This window comes from Chelonoidis abingdonii, chromosome 1, assembly GCF_003597395.2.
Source record: "Chelonoidis abingdonii isolate Lonesome George chromosome 1, CheloAbing_2.0, whole genome shotgun sequence".
Classification (NCBI taxonomy): domain Eukaryota; kingdom Metazoa; phylum Chordata; order Testudines; family Testudinidae; genus Chelonoidis; species Chelonoidis abingdonii.
In genome coordinates, this window is record NC_133769.1 from 181,492,224 (window position 1) to 181,508,478 (window position 16,255).

The 16,255-nt window shown below is 40.9% G+C and overlaps 1 protein-coding gene across 4 annotated transcripts in view; it reads right to left on the reverse strand.

Moving 5' to 3' along the window:
- The window catches only part of CADM2 (cell adhesion molecule 2), a 1,090,305-nt gene that overhangs the window by 137,853 nt on the left and 936,197 nt on the right, over nucleotides 1–16,255 (reverse strand). For all 4 annotated transcript variants that reach the window (XM_075073095.1, XM_075073090.1, XM_075073093.1 and 1 more), the window contains one exon: nucleotides 9,022–9,112. In XM_075073095.1, the coding sequence (XP_074929196.1) occupies nucleotides 9,022–9,112 (91 nt within the window). The remainder of the gene's footprint in view (nucleotides 1–9,021; nucleotides 9,113–16,255) is intronic.

Below are 16,255 nucleotides of genomic sequence, written 5' to 3' on the forward strand. Positions count from 1 at the left end.
ATGCTAAAATCGATATTACTATATCGGAATAGTGTTAGTGTGGACGGAAATCGACATTATTGGCCTCATTATTTTACAGTAGCTACCCACAGTGCACCACTCCAGAAATCGATGCTAGCCTCAGACCATGGACGCACACCACCGAATTAATGTGCTTAGTGTGGACGCACACAATCGACTTTATAATATCTGTTTTAAAAATCGGTTTAAGCTAATTCGAATTTATCCTGTAGTGTAGACGTAGCTTCAGTCTTCAATGCCTTCATCTCTACAAAAGAGAGGGATCAGGCTGGCAAAGCAACAGAACAAACTAAGTCTGTCTCTTCCTCAAGACACTGAAAACAGAACTCTTTTCTCCCGTTGTGAAGAAAGGAGCGATACAGAAAACCCAAAGTCCTGTCTCAAAACTTTAAACTAAACAGCTGTTTATGATGCCCCTTCTCCTCACATGGGAAAACATGCACATCTTTAATTACTTATTTCCTCAGAAAAAGGAAATGGAAGTTCCAAACTTATCCTTAGAGGCTAAGCAAAACAAACAACCCTCTCAGTTGTTTTCAACAGAGTCCAGTCTTCAAAAGCAACTAACTTCTCCAAGCTTGACTGCTTGGCTACAATCATATCTGCTAGTGCAAAGGAATACAGTCACTTCCAGCAAGTCCCTTGCTGAATCTTATATCCACTCCAGGCTGGGTTGTTTTCAGGCTAATGAGCCCCAGGTGACTCTTAGCTATGTTCATTTACTTTTCCTTCCTGAGCTTGCAACCCTGTGGTGTCCTTCCCAGGTCACACACCCAAACACACCGGGCCCACTAGGGGATATAGTATATCCACTGACTTTATTATTGTAATAAATCTTAGAGTTTCTTTGCATCAGCTATTCCAAAGGAATCAGCGTGTATGTCTCATTTCAGCATGCCTTCCAGAAATAAGTATTAAAATAGAAAGGCCTGTCTTCATCTTCAACTTTCTATTAATCTAACACATTCTGCTAATACCATAAAACATAGCTTATACATGTTTTTCCCTCCCTGACGCAAAGCAAGTTCATTTGGTTTATGTGGTCTCTCCTGTTTAAGATCAAACTTTTATTACCCTGTTGTTGACATGGCTCCTATCAGTTTCATGTATTTCCCACCTGTATTTCCCACCTCTGTGGTCCCCCAAGTGCATCCACTTAAAGGTTCCTCAGCCATCACCTCTCCAGAGTAGAGATTCACATCTCTCTCCCTCATGAATGGAGATATCAAGGCTGTCCAGCAGTGGTTGAAGTAGAATTTATTTCTTACCAGTACGCTGTGCATAGGCGACTCATGAGAGGGACACAAAGGCACCAGCTAAAGGTGGGGGGGAGCACGACCTCTCAACGTCTCTGTCCATTCCCTCCCTATCCCACATTACTAGGGGGAGCGGAAGGGGAGAATCTCTATCTTCTCACTGTGCCAGATATAGACTTCTGAACCACAGAGCTTTCCGGAACGACAGTGGTGAAAGGAGCAGAATGTGGGGTTACCAGGAGTCCCCACGCCAGCAGCTCGTCCAATGAGGCTGTACCTCCCCCAGCCCTATCTTCCTGCAGGGCTATACAGACCCCAGACAGACGATACAGCTGTGTGGAAGGGCTGGGGGTGGGGCTGGAGCTGGGAACAGTACAGCTGAACCACAGGAGCTGCCAGCATGGGGCCACTCGGCAGCCCCAGGTTCTGCTTCTATGTCTTTATAGCATGGCATACTGGCAATAAATATCTTAATGGTACAGCATACTTGACTGTAAGGTCCTACTTGCACCAATGCTGTCCAACTTTCTGCCTTACACTGAGAAATCCACAGCAAGCCAGATTGCCTAAAATGCCACCACCTGCTCTTTGCTTTCTCTCCAAGAGGTATGATCAGTGTATAGCCTGCAGTTATAAGCTACCACATAATTCCTCCTAAGTGAGCACATTTATTTTTAAGATAAAGGTATTACAGGAAAAAAAGAAAAACATTAAACTAATAAAAGAACCTAAACACATGCTAAAAAGCTTACCAGAGTTCACCCCCAACTCCAACCTAGCAGGGCTGGCTTTAGGCTGATTCCCCAGAATCGGGCCCCGTGCCTAAGAGGGCCCCGTGCCCATGGCGCCTTTTTTATTTTTTTTACATACCTGGCAGCAGTCTGGGTCTTTGGCGGCACTTCGGCGGCAGGGGGTCCTTCACTCGCTCCGGGTCTTCAGCGGCATTTCAGTGGCAGGGGGTCCTTCACTCGCTCCGGGTCTTCAATGGCATTTCTGTGGCGGGGGGTCCTTCACTCGCTCTGGGTCTTCGACGGCACTTCGGTGGCGGGGGGTCCTTCATTCGCTCCGGGTCTTCAGCGGCATTTCGGCGGTGGGGGGAGAGGGGTGTCCTTCAGTGCTGCCGAAGACCCAGAGCAAGTGAAGGACCCCCCGCTGCCAAAGTGCCGCCTAAGACCCAGACCACCGCTGGGTATTCGAATCAGGCCCCGCAGTTCCTAAAGCCAGCCCTGAAGCTAGGGTTCTGGTGCATTTTAGTTCTTTATTCTCAAACACTTGATATACAGTCGGATGCAATTTTGAATTGAACTTTATGTCAATCTTTAGCCATCAGAACCTATTGTTCTGAAAGACAAAATGGTGACTAGAAGGTATAACTTGGGGTAACAAGCAAAGCGTTGCTTCTTCAGTCTTCTGACAATACAGACAATAGAAGTCATCAGTATTCTGCTTTTTAAATTCTTTTACTTTTTTTCCCCCAACCTTAAAAGATATCAACCTATGAATATTTGTTTAATATATGGGAATACTGGTGGGCCCAACTGTTGATATATAGGCCTGGATGTAATAGGAAATCTATGTAGGACATTACAGAAGAGTTCTGCTGGAAAACTGTTTGAGTGTAATATTTCTGTGTAGGGTAGTCAGATTGCCTTCTCTGAACAATTGTCTAACACAGATTTAGATAAAATTACACTAACCTGCAAGAGAGACATTTGAAACAAATGTATTTAAAGATTATGATTCTTTAGATATATTTGGCAGGTGCAGTCCAAAAAGTGGAAAATTGATATAGCCTGTCTGGGAATCCACCCAGGGTCAAGGAGAAGATAAAAGGAACTCTAAGGACTGAAAAGGAAAGTGATAAGTTTCAGTATGGATGGAAAAGTACAATGGTGTCTCTAGAAACAGGGGAGCATGTTCTATAATAGTTGTATCAAGTGCACTAACTTGGTCTTGGTCCAAGTTACACAGCTGTTCAACAGGCAAAAAAACTAGCAAAATGCTTTAGTCCAGAACTGCAAAATAGAGCAATATTTTTCAAAAATAGCCATGAAATCCTCACACTCAAAGCAAATCAACAGTAGGATCCACAATGACAAGACAGACACTGTAACCTAACTGCAACCTGAGACAAGATATCACCCCAGAGTTTGCTTAAAAAAGAAACCCTATCTGCCACATCACCATCAGTCAAACGAGATGTTACTGCTGAAAAAGACCCGTATAACAAACAAACTGTAATTCTACTCTGACTCCTGTCAAACAAAAGCTACTGCTGACCATAACTTTTGTATCTACTGATGATGGTGGGGAAAGAAAACCACACACAGCAATGTCAGAGGATGAGGACAAAGCAGCACAGGGCTGTACACAGGGCCGACTTTAGGATGTGCGGTGCCTGATTTGAAAGAGCTGCCGCTGAAATGCCGCCGAAGATAGCAGCAGTGATTGAGCTGCCGCCGAAGATAGCGGCGGCAATTCAGCGGCAGCTCAATCAGTTGCCACTGTTTCCAGTGGCACTTTGGCAGAGGGCGTGGGGCCCCTCTTCCGGATGCTGCGGGGCCTGATTCCCGGGAATTGGAGGAATCGCCCTAAAGCCGGCCCTGGCTGTATATATCAGGTATATTTCCCCACCCCCATCAGAATGAATACAAAGAACTCTTCTACTTGTTGAATGAAGAGCACATTATTATTTTCCAGGGATTGATTGCCATAGGTGAATGGGTTTGTAATATCATCTGATTATCATGCAGCATGCCTCATTTGGAGTTGAAAGAGCTGCATTTTGTGGGACAAACTTGATACTGCACATTTTTAATTATAGCACCTCTCTCCATTTTCCTGGACACGAGTCTAGGTCTAGAGCAGAAGTCGGCAACCTTTCAGAAGTGGTGTGCCGAGTCTTCATGTATTCACTCTAATTTAAGGTTTCGCGTGCCAGTCAAATATTTTAACATTTTTTACAAGGTCTCTGTCTATATTATATAACTAAACTATTGTCCTATCTCAAGTAAACAAGGTTTTCAAAATGTTTAAGAAGCTTCATTTAAAATTAAATTAAAATGCTGATCTTATGCCGCTAGCCCACTCAGTCTGCTGCTGACCTGGGGTTCCATTCACCTAGGCTGGCAGCAGGCTGAGTGGGACTGGTGGCTGGGACCCCGGCTGGCAAGGAGCTGGCAGTCAGAACCCAGGGCCGGCAGCGGGCTGAGCAGGGCTGGCAGCCAGAACTCCAGACTCACAGTGGGCTGAGCAGCTCCACCCGCTGCCACTCAGCCCACTGCCGGTCTGAGGTCCCGGCCCTGCCCACATAGAGTGAGTACCTACCTTCTCCCTGGTTCGAGCCCATTCTCTTCCTCTCTCTCTGCATTGAGCTGAAGGTGGGAGTGCACTGAGCACAGGGCTGGGAGTGTAGGAGAAGACTAAGGGTTGGGGTGTAGGGTCTGGCCAGGAGCTAGAATGAAGAAAGGGACTCGGGGTTGGGGCAGAAGGTTTGGGTATGGAGTGCTTACCTGGGTAGCTCCCATTTGGTGTGAGGGGTGCAGGTGGGAATGGGGGGGGCGGTGCAGAAGCTTCCATTTGGTGCTCAGGGTGGAGGTGGGGATGTGGGGGTGCAAAAATCAGGGCATGGGGTGTGTGGGGGCTGGGTGAGTGTGAGGAGGGTGCAGGAGTCAGGGCGTGGGGGGCCTGGATATGTGTAGGGGTGCTGGAGTCAGGGCTGGGGTCATAGGGGGTGCAGGGGTCAGGGCAGGGGGCTCGGTGTGTGTTGAGGGGGTGGTCAGGGCAGAGAGCTGGGTGTATGTGAGGGAGGTGCAGGGGTCAGGGCAGGGGCTTTGGGTGTGGGGGGGGTAGGGCGAGGAGTGGGGTGGGAGTTGGGACTCTTGGACTCTGGGAAGGGGCTGGTGTCTGATGCTCGGGGGAGGAGTGCTGGGAGCGAGGACTCTGGATTTCTCGGTTTCCATCTGGTCTCTAGTTGTTCGAGGGGGTGGCGGGCAGACAGAGACTAGGGCTCTAAATCCTGGGTTCTGCCCTCAATGCCAGAGGAGAGCAGCGTCTAGTGACCTGGGGTGGGGAAAGCCAGGGTCCAGCAAGCAGCGAGCCACAGTCCCTGGGCTCAGGTTTGGGCTGTGGGACATGGCCTGCCCCAGTACAGAGCCGAGCTCATCCCAGCACCAGGACTCCAACAGCTGCGTGCCCTTAAAAATCGGCTCGCCTGCTGTATTTGGCATGCGTGCCATAGGTTGCCAACCCCTGGTCTAGAGGCAAAGAAAACTGAAGAAAAATATATTTAATACTGTTAGAAACATTAAAAGTTCCTATTCAGGGAAATACAAACAGCCACAAATTATATACAACCCCATAAAAATGTTGAAAATATGTATATGCTTGGAGGGGAAAATCTGCTATATCTTGGTAGTTATACTGTTCTATTCTTTAAAATAAAGAGATGTTTCTGATATGGTCACTTTTATGAGAACACAAGAATGGCCCTACTGGGTCAGACCAAAGGTCCATCTAGCCCAGTATTCTGTCTTCTGACCGTGGCCAGTGCCAGATGTGCCTGAAGGAATGAACAGAACAGGTAATCACAATGATCCATCCCCTGTCACTCATTCCCAGCTTCTGGCAAACAGAGGATAGGGACACTCTTCCTGTCCATCCTGGCTAATAGGTGGACCTATCCTCCATGAATTTATCCTCCAGAAGGGCAGAATTTTGCCCACTGGAGTAATACCAAAGTGCTTAAGAAATTAGTGGAAACATCTATTTTGCTCCCATATACAGCATATAATCAGATTCTGTCATTCCCATGCTTTAGTTCAAATGAAAAGCAAATTAACATTGAGGCATCTTGCTCCCCCTATATTTTGAACTACACATTACATAGAGAAGCATAGTGTCATTTGTCTTTTCAAAGTTGTCCATTTTAGGAGAAAATGAGGTACATTTTCCTAGATAACTAAATCCATGACATGATCTCTTTGTAGAACAGCCTCTGAGGTACACGGATTGGACACTTCTTCTTTACTTTGATGTAACCTTTTTACCAGTGGAGAGAGAAATTTGAAAACTTCATATTATCCATATGTATAGCATTTAGAACAGCATTTTCCAATCTTTTCTTTTAAATTTGAGCCCCAGGACCTTGTCGCACATTGGCAATAAAATGAACAAAGACACATGCTTCTCTCACAGTACCAAAATGCTCCACTCACCATGCCCAGAACCTACTGGTACAAAACACGTCTAAACCCAAAGCTTTGCTTTATTTACTTGTTTAAAACAAAAGGTTCCTATTGTGGGTTTAAGCCATGGCTCACATTGCAGGATGTGAAGACAGGTCACAATGCAGTGGAATCAGCCCCTGGAGGAATTCTGACTGACTTTGGCAGAATTCCTCTGGAGAAGAATATGCTCAAGTGGCAGCTCTACCAAGTTTGGAAAGGTGCAGTGTGACCCCCCTCCGTTTGACTCAGAATTGCTTGTCAATGAGATGGGGCAAACTGACAGGGCCATGACTCTATTTTTGCCCTTATTCTCCCTGCCTCTTTGGGATGATGCTAGTTTGCATCAGTTCTCAAGGTTATGCATGTCACATCTACACTGCTCCTTGACCCCTTCCGCCACAATGATCTCCAAACGCATGCTAGCATCCCTGTGCTACCCAGGGCTCTAGTCTCTGGCTCTAGTCTCTAGCACTACCCCTGGCTTTAGTCTCAACAGATTTGCATGACTGACTGTACAATAGATACCACAGAAGAAGTAGAGTGGAGTATTTTAACCACCACATAAAGTTGTGGCATATTGAGGAAGCTAAGATATGGCCTGTAAATCCCATTGGGGGGTATGGTTGGTCTCTGTACTATGCACAGGGCTCATTGACTTCATTCTCTTCCTCCCCTTACCTTTACTAATTGATTACCTACAAACCCTGTGACACAGATGGACATATAAAGGTGGCATGATGATAGCAGCATCATTGTGGCTAAGTCGTTACCAGTGGTTTTTCCCAGGTGGCTACCTGTTTATCACTGGCTGCTGCATATAAAATGGCTGATCTAATGAGGCAATATAGCAGAAGCAGGTGTTGGTAGTTTCTGCGACCTGGACAATTAGAGATGCAATTAATAGCACAAATCATTTGTAACCCAAAGCTCACTTGCATACAGGCTCCCTCCTTTGATAATTCCATGATGTGGACTTTTCCTTGGCTACCCTCCTAATTCATCCCTACCTCCACATAAAAATATTTGCATTTGAATCCACTGGGGTCCCACTCATGCCTTCTTTGAAAATGCACGATAAGTACAAAGTCTACTCATGCAAACACTCCATTTGGTTTCAAAGATTTTGAACATGTAGCCCTGCATATTTAAATAAAAACAAGTTATTTATAACAATATTTTTTTCTAAAATTGGATTTACCTGAAGTCTGCTAAAGGTCCTTGATAACATACAAAGAATTTGAAATGTATAATAGTTTATGAATCAAGATAAAATATGTCATTCTTTATGGCCATCATAAAATGCAATCCATAATGGCACTGAAATTGCAAAGTCATAGTCTGGAAGAAAATATCCTGATAAAGTGAGGAGATTATTTGCTTCCTTCAATAAAAGAGCCTTATCCTTCTGGCATGTGAAACAAGTGACTCCTTTTCTCAGTAAAGATTTCTGATATATAGTTATCTGCTGCACACCAAAGCTGCTAAAGACTGAAGGGCAAAATATTTTTTTTCTTCTAAAATTCAAGGACAGGTAAGATCACTGAAAGATCACTTGAACATATATCTTGTACAAAGGAGATATACCCCCCAAAAATTATTTAAAAACATCTCTCTTAAGTGACCCCAGACACCAAAGGCCAAGTTCCTATTTTAAATAAACCCACAAAGTTAATTGAGTTATACCAAGGAAGAATTCACCTTGAGAATTAAAGTATTATGAAAGTGTGATTCCAGAAATACCTACAGTGAATATTCCAAAGCATATTATTTTCATGTTACACGAAAGATATATTTTGAATACCTATATGTATATTCAGGATCTAATTTCAGTTCTACTCATTCATGCCTAAACTCAAAACACATTTCAACTGGGAATTTACTTTTCTAAATCAGAGGTTAAGCCTTAGAGATTTATTGTAATTGCAAAGAAAGCATTTTAGGATTTTTTTTTTTAAATAGCAGATTCTGTGCAATTTCAATACTGACAGTTGGCTGTTAAAAAGAATGTTGAAAGGGATATAGTTACCAATTTTCAAGTACAGTTGAAATGTCTACAATTCATTTTCTTAATGCACACTTTATTTTTTAAACTGGGATAGACCTGGATAGCTAATTTGCATATATCATTAAATTTCTAATTTTCATGTAAATAACAACCAAAGTAGCCAGAAAGTTCCGTACATTTTCTCACAGGAATGTTGATTTGAAAATGTTTCATGTGATGTTTTATCTCAACTATTTATCAGTTTGACGATCTAAACAGTGTCCGATTAATCCTGCACATCTTTCATTGAAAAAATCTCACTGCTGGAATCCTTCCCCAAGACTAACACAGATGACAAAGCAAAAGACCAACCTTTCACAGGCACTTAATGAAGATAGGCTTCAAGGGGTTTTCTGTACCAGAGATCACTTTACACTCAGGAAAAGACAAAACAGCAAATTTTTGCAATCAGTCTGCAATCAAAGCACAATAAGGAAAATAACAAGAAACATATTGCTTGGTGAATACTTACAGTGGTTTTCCTTTGGATTCACAAGTCAAAACTATAGATTGTCCTTCTTCTGGCCATAGACTGGAAGATATGATTTTAACTGAAGGTGTATCTAGAAAAAAGAAAAGAAAATCAATGTGTTGAAGGACACTAAAATGCTTTATTATGTAAGTGTATGTTCTGTTATGTTCATAAAACGTCGTGCCAAGTCCAGTTTTCAGTTGAAGTTGCATTTATTTGAAGCCTTGAGCCATTTTCACTATTCTGAAAATGGCACTAAAATGACCTCTGCAGCTGGAAAAGTAAATTTTAATAAACCTAGAAACCAGAGATATTCCCAGACTAAATCAATTTTGCTGTATTAAACCCAATTCCACTGTATTAGTGCTCCAAGGTCTGGAAATTAGAAGTGAAATACAAAAAGAAAGTGTTGAGAATGAATAACAAGTACTCAATATAATTGTTTCTTTGTCTATTTATAGATGGCTATGAATGCTGCTATTAGAGGAGTGAATGCATTAATGTACATTTGAACAACACTTTTATTGTTGCAGTAGCCTGGAACCCATAATAAGAAACCTACAATGGGCTCTTAGATAAAATACCTTGTTACAGACATTATGCAGAATATTATTTCTGAAATGCAATAATGCAGGCCCTTAAACAGAATCTCATTTTTAGTACAGTTAGCAAATCATTTTGACTGAAACATCTGCTACAATTACTACATAAAAGACTGTAATCTGTCCTAAAAACTTTAAAATATTATTCCTGCATACTGTAATAACCTCTCCTGCTATTTTTGCAATGAGGTATGCAACATAAAAATGTATCTTCAGACCTTTGAAAGTAGGCCTTTTATTTTAAAACCTTTTAACAGCTGACTTGTAAACATATTTTCATGTAATTAAAAGTTTATCATGTAATTTAAAGGTAATGCACACAAACATACAGGAAATTTCTTTGAAGGATATATTTTTCTCTAGGCGATAAATGTCACACTGAGGAAAATTTTCAAACTTAATAGGCAAATATAACTCCTGTTATCTTTCACTTGTTTTTCAGGTGACTTTTTGATGCATTTGATGCAGGGTATATTTGCTAATCATGAAATCTTTTTAGTTTCAAAGCAGAGTTTGCGCTGTCCCAGCCAATTTGCAATTCCTATTTGAGCTGGCAGTGCAGTGACAATGTCAAAAGAGATACATCACAGTCATTCTGATGGCAACAAATTGTGAAACACAGAATTTAATTTAAGTGAGGGAGGGAGGAAACAAGTGCAGTGGGATTGAGAGGTCATTCCAGGTATAAGGATGGCACTGAAGCAGGTATGAACACTAGAGTTAGAGAACAAAACAGGAACATCAAGGCTGGCATCACTTGCTGAAATCCTTTTAAATTATTAAAAGCAATTAAAAAAAAAAAGCTTTTAAATTATTGTTTGTAAATGATCCAAATAAAGGGGGTAAAGGGGTTTTCAGAAAATTAAATTTACATTGTTCTGTTCTTGTACAGATCAATGAAGTGCTGTTTCCAACATCCTGCTGCAGTTACCAGTTCCTACTTAATTTGATCCACGCGGCTCCTAATCCTGCTCCCACATCTGAACATATCTGACTAATATAAACTTGTGCTAGAGGTAAGTTAAACCACTTTTCCCTTCCAATAGTGCCCTGTAATATTTTCAATGTTATTTTATATTCTACTGGATATAGAATATAAGTACATGTAAATTAAATTAAATATTGAGAAGATTAAAAAAAGAGGACTTAACCCCAAGAGGCTGGCTGAATCTTTCAGCTACATTCAGCAGTGTATGTAGTCTCACTAGCTGAATTCATACCACTGTATGTGGAAACTGGCACTGGGACCTGGTGAAGCAACAGCATTTCACGGGCACTTAAAAGAATCAGGAAAACATAAGTCTTAATAGCCAAAACCCCCTTTAACCTGTTTACTTGGGGACAGTCAGTACCTGTTCATAAACCTGCAAGGAAATTCATGACATATCATCATCATCATAAACCCAAAGCATCCCTTCATGTTGAAAAGTAGCTGAGGATTTTGGAGACCAAGCACTGTAAAGATATCCTCATAAAACAGGTTGGAATGATTATGTTCCTCCTGTAAATGCCAACCTGATCCTTAATTTCCAAAAAAAAGCACAAAGCAGAAATGCAGAAAGCTTCATTTTGTAAAACAGTTAATGTCCATGTAGAACTGCAGTACTAGCTGATCTCAGTCACAATCCTAAATCTCACAGATTAATCTGGAAAAAGTCAGCCTAATCGTTCCTTTTGGTGCAGGGTAAAAATCTGTGAAAGAAGCTCTGAGATATTGCGAAGTATTTCATTTGAATTTCTTTGCCATTGTACTAGCATGACAGATGAGACATCCTTGTGTTGGCTGCACCCTCCCTTTTCAAAACAAAGGCTGATTTTCAATCCAATTTTCTTTGCCACTGAAATATGAGTCTATTCAGTACCGTCAACCTAAATACAGGATGCCTATAAGTAAGCAAGAGAAACTAGCAAGAAGATAAGAAATTCAGCACACACACAAAAAAGGGATTTCTCAACATTTCAGAAGGCACACATCTTTTTAAATTCAGCTCTTCACCTTCTAACAAACAAGATTGAAAATCAGGATTCATCTTGTTTCTTAATATCTCTAAAATGTTTTTCCTCTTGATATTTGTGGAAGGCTTACTGAATGCAGCATCTACTAGATCTGCCATGGCAATACAATAAACCAGTGGTGATTCATTAAATGAAGCTGCAATAGTAAAGAATGGCCAAAGCCTTAAATTCTTCTTCCTGTCAAGTAATGCAAGATACTGTAGAAAATACACTTTGTTATGTTTTTATCTTCAAGCCAATTTATATAATGTATATTGGATTTGTGTAATGTCCTGTGTTCCTTTAAGACAACAAACATACCAGTTAATTAGGAAGTACTGATGTTTAATGAAGCTCAGAGAAGAGTTTATGATTTTAATTTATTATAGACAGTCCCTCAAGTAAACCTCTAGAGATGCTCATCTATTCTGTGTGTTTTATTCTGAGCGTTACTCCTTCCCTTCATTTCTATGCTGTCCTGAATTTTGCTTCAGAATTAAAATAAGCTATTATAAAAGGAGATGTTTTAGGACCAGCTGTTCACTTGTTTTAAATTTTCATTAATATTTAAACTGAGAAACTATGTATAGGAATAACCTTGTTAAGAGTAGCCCAAGAATGTTATATTTAAAAAAAACCAACTAATTAATGCTTTTTCCAGGAAATAAAATGCTACTAGCTATACAATTTCACCTGCTGTTGGAGCTGCTCATTGTAAGCACTTGATAAGAGTAAAGGTGGACTTTGATCTGGAATATTTACATAAGTTAATCACAACTACTGGAACTTCACTCAGTCTCAAGTATTTAAAAAAAAATAACACACGTTTATTTTCCCTTCACCACTTATAAGGTAGATGAGTACATAAAAAAACCCCTCTTCCTTTCTATAGCCATATAAAAACAGGAGTCTAAAATATTTTAACAGAGTCAAATCCACAGCTGATCCTCCTTTGCTATGCCAATTCACATCAGCTGAGAAACTGGTCCAGTAAATTGAGTGGTGACAGAATATCCTACACTAATAGCATGAGAGACCAAAGTCTTCTATCAGCAGAATACTTATAATGGAGGCAGTGCAGGTATGAGCTCCCCCGTGCCACACCAGCGATACATGTTAACCCTATAGGGACCCTTTTATGGGGTAAAAAAGTCATTCAAAAAATTAGTATTTTGAATATACCTGTACTTTGCAGTAAATAACAGCTTTATAGCAGTTTCAGATGATAAATTTGATCTTCTTTTTCACGTTCCCCTTTCCAGTTGAGCACAAAAAAGGGAAAACTTTCATTAAAAAAAATCCCATTTCATCAGTCATTCTAGGAGTTGGATGCATCCCATTGCACAAAAGGAGAGAAGCCATTTCAAACCATGTGGAGAGTTATATAATTCTAATCAGGTTAATCTTTTTTTTATAATTCCAGCTATATTAGAATAGTAAACAACATTATATTGGATCATCCACATGTAATATCAGTGAACACAAATGAAAAAATAATTTCAATTACTATTGGTAATGAATGCTATCTGATATATGAAGAAGCTGAGCACCTTAGCATGTTTGTTGCTCTCTTGGCAATAAACTTCTGACAACTTTTATTTCTCAAGTCAAGCTAAGCATGTGTGTAAATCATTGTGGCATAAAGGCTAAATACACAACAGACACAGGGTCGGAAGAAGAAGAGCAGAGAGAGCTGTAGTGATTTGCTTAAATTCACACAGCAACTTATTGGCAGAATTAGGAACTAAACTCACATCTCCTGACTACTAGTCCAGGGACTTAGCCTACTCCTGACACCCCGCTGGTCTCCAAGCAGGATAGAGTCTTACTCATTCCTCATCCTTAAGTCTTTTTGTGGCCCATGTGAGGATCAATGAGAACTGAGTTCATTGTGCTCCTTGGACTGATGGCAGGTCCCAGTCCTTTGCTTGTTGGATGCTGGTGCTAAACTGCATTGTTTGTGTACAATCTCTGCACCTACTAGTTAACTGAATAAATGAATGCACAACCCCTCTGAGTCCTAGAACATGAACCATTAAAATGAGGCAAGGACTGACCAGTTTTTAGAAGAAACTAACACTTTAGGAAGGGAAAGGAAATGGCTGAATTAAAAGAAGTAGTACAGATAGGAATAGAGATAAAAGAAATGACACCGGAATCAAGATAACATATATACCAATACATAAACTAACTCTCTATAATATCAGATACTCCCACTCTCAAATAAACATTTCCCCTCTAAGGTAATCACAGCCTCATAAACAGACTGCAGTGGTAAAGGGAGTTCACTGCAACTGCAACCACAGGCGGCTGGTGTGTATACACTGTGTCGGAGCTCTTTTCAAATGACCAATTGAAGGTAACCATGAAGTATAAATATGTATGCCTGACATGGTTACACTGACACACCTCTTCATCTTTTTATCTCAACATCCTTCCCTAACTAACTAACTTCAATAGCCTCAGTACTCATTGATAGTGTCTCACTGCAAGGCAGGCAGATCACTCTCTGGAGAAGAGCAGGTCCCTGGGTTGCTTAAACATTAGTTTTCCCTGGGCTTCCAGTGCAAGGGAGGCTTGATAGAGACAGCTTCAATGACTTCCCCAAAACTCACACATGAATACTATGCAAGAAGCTGGGAATCAAACCTATGGCACTGCTGATTTTCTTGCTAAAGAATAACCTAGAGATAAATTAAATTTTAACCCAATACCCCAAAAAATGTCCAAGTGGGATTCCATTCCCCATAAGGCTTTATAAATGTGATGTGAAAGTTAGAATAAAGCTAACAGATCAGTTACATGTGCCGTGTTAACATGGTAAGAATTTTCATTAGAAAAACCTTGGCTAGCTCTCAGAAATGAGCTGAACTGCAGAATTAGATCAGATGCATTCACAGAATTGATGTTCTTAATATTTTATATGCAATTCTGAAAGTTCTGAAGATATTTACATATACTTCTGCTGTCTCCCTTCTCAGGCCTTAAGTTACAAAGCTGGATTTTACTGAAATGTTTTTATAAACCTTTCTAATAGCTGAAATATTTGGAATATGACATGTCCCCTTCACTTACCAAAAATAGTCAGATTTTCAGTTTTTAACAGCTAGAAACAACTTTTAAAATTGCTAAAGGCAACTAGAATAGTGGCATTCAGATATCATACATTTTATCAGTTTACCTACGTTTTATAACCTCTTTCCAAACTGGTGATGAGTATCTACTCCTGAAGAACAGATAAGGGATTTGTGTTTGCACTTTATCATTTACCATAGACAGGGGCGGCTCTAGGTATTTTGCTGCCCCAAGCACGGCAGCCAGGCTGCCTCCGGTGGCTTGCCTGCGGGAGGTTCCTGGTCCTGAAAATTCGGCGGCAGCCTGCGGGAGGTCCGCCAAAGCCGCGGGACCAGCGGACCCTCCGCAGGCATGCCGCTGAAGGGAACCTGCCTGCCACCCTCGTGGAACCGGCAGAGCGCCCCCGCGGCTTTCTGCCCCAAGCACGTGCTTGGAGTGCTGGTGCCTGGAACCGCCCCTGACCATAGAATATAATCTAATCCAATCCACCATGTTTCAGCCGTCCTCTGCTCAAGTCTTTCTTTAAAATGTACTTCTTTCAAAAAGACCATAAACCCTACTTCTCCCAATAGAATAGAATGATGGAACTAACAAGACTTGTGTAAAAAGTCAATTGCTTTTCTTTTGCTTATACTTAACCCCCATTATGAATTTGCATGTTATCTATTTAGGTTGCAAGATGTTCAGGGCAAGGAATTTCTTTTCATATCTGAATGCAGAGTGCCTATCACGCTTCTCCTGGTACACAAATCATTAATAAAATAAATTATGTGCTGACTTGGATAGAAATTGGCTTTGCTTTCAGTAAACATGAATATGGACTTATGTTAAGATATTTTCTACCTGCATCCCTAGGCTTGTCACCTAAAACATAATATAAGTTTTCATATATGCCGCATAGCATAACTAAAATCATATTAAACTCCTTTCATCTGTAGATCTCAATGCACATTACAAAGGTAGGTGAGTACTGCCAGCCACATTTTACAGATGGACAAAGGTCAAATGACTTGTTAGCGGTCACTAAGTAAGACAGTGATAGAGTCAAGAAGAGATGTCAGGTCTCCTAATTCCCAGAGCAGTGCCCAGCCCACAGGACCAGGCTGCCTCTTTGACCTACTCAATGAGTTGGGTAGGAAGACATCATATCTGCTGGTGCTATCTAAATATCAATAATTAATGGCGCTTAATGAAGAAATTGGTGAGGATTATAGAGATGGAGACATCTCTTTATTGGTTTTTTTGTGTGTGTGTGTGTGTGTGTGTGTGATCCCTTAGGTGGTTAAGAAAGGAAAATCCATTAGTGATCTTGATTTTTATGAAGGATGTATATCAATATGCTTCCATTGCCTAAGTCCAGAGATGTTCTTTCTCTGAATATACAGGCTTGGAAAATTAGACAGTACTAAAAGTTACATTTGGTGAATATACAATAACTAAAGTAGGGACCCACAGCTCTGGCAAAATAAGAACCTGAACATTCAACCAAAACAACCTACCAGGAAACACAAAACAACCTTTGCAGATTTGTCTCTTGCTATTAAAAACTTGGTCCACTTATA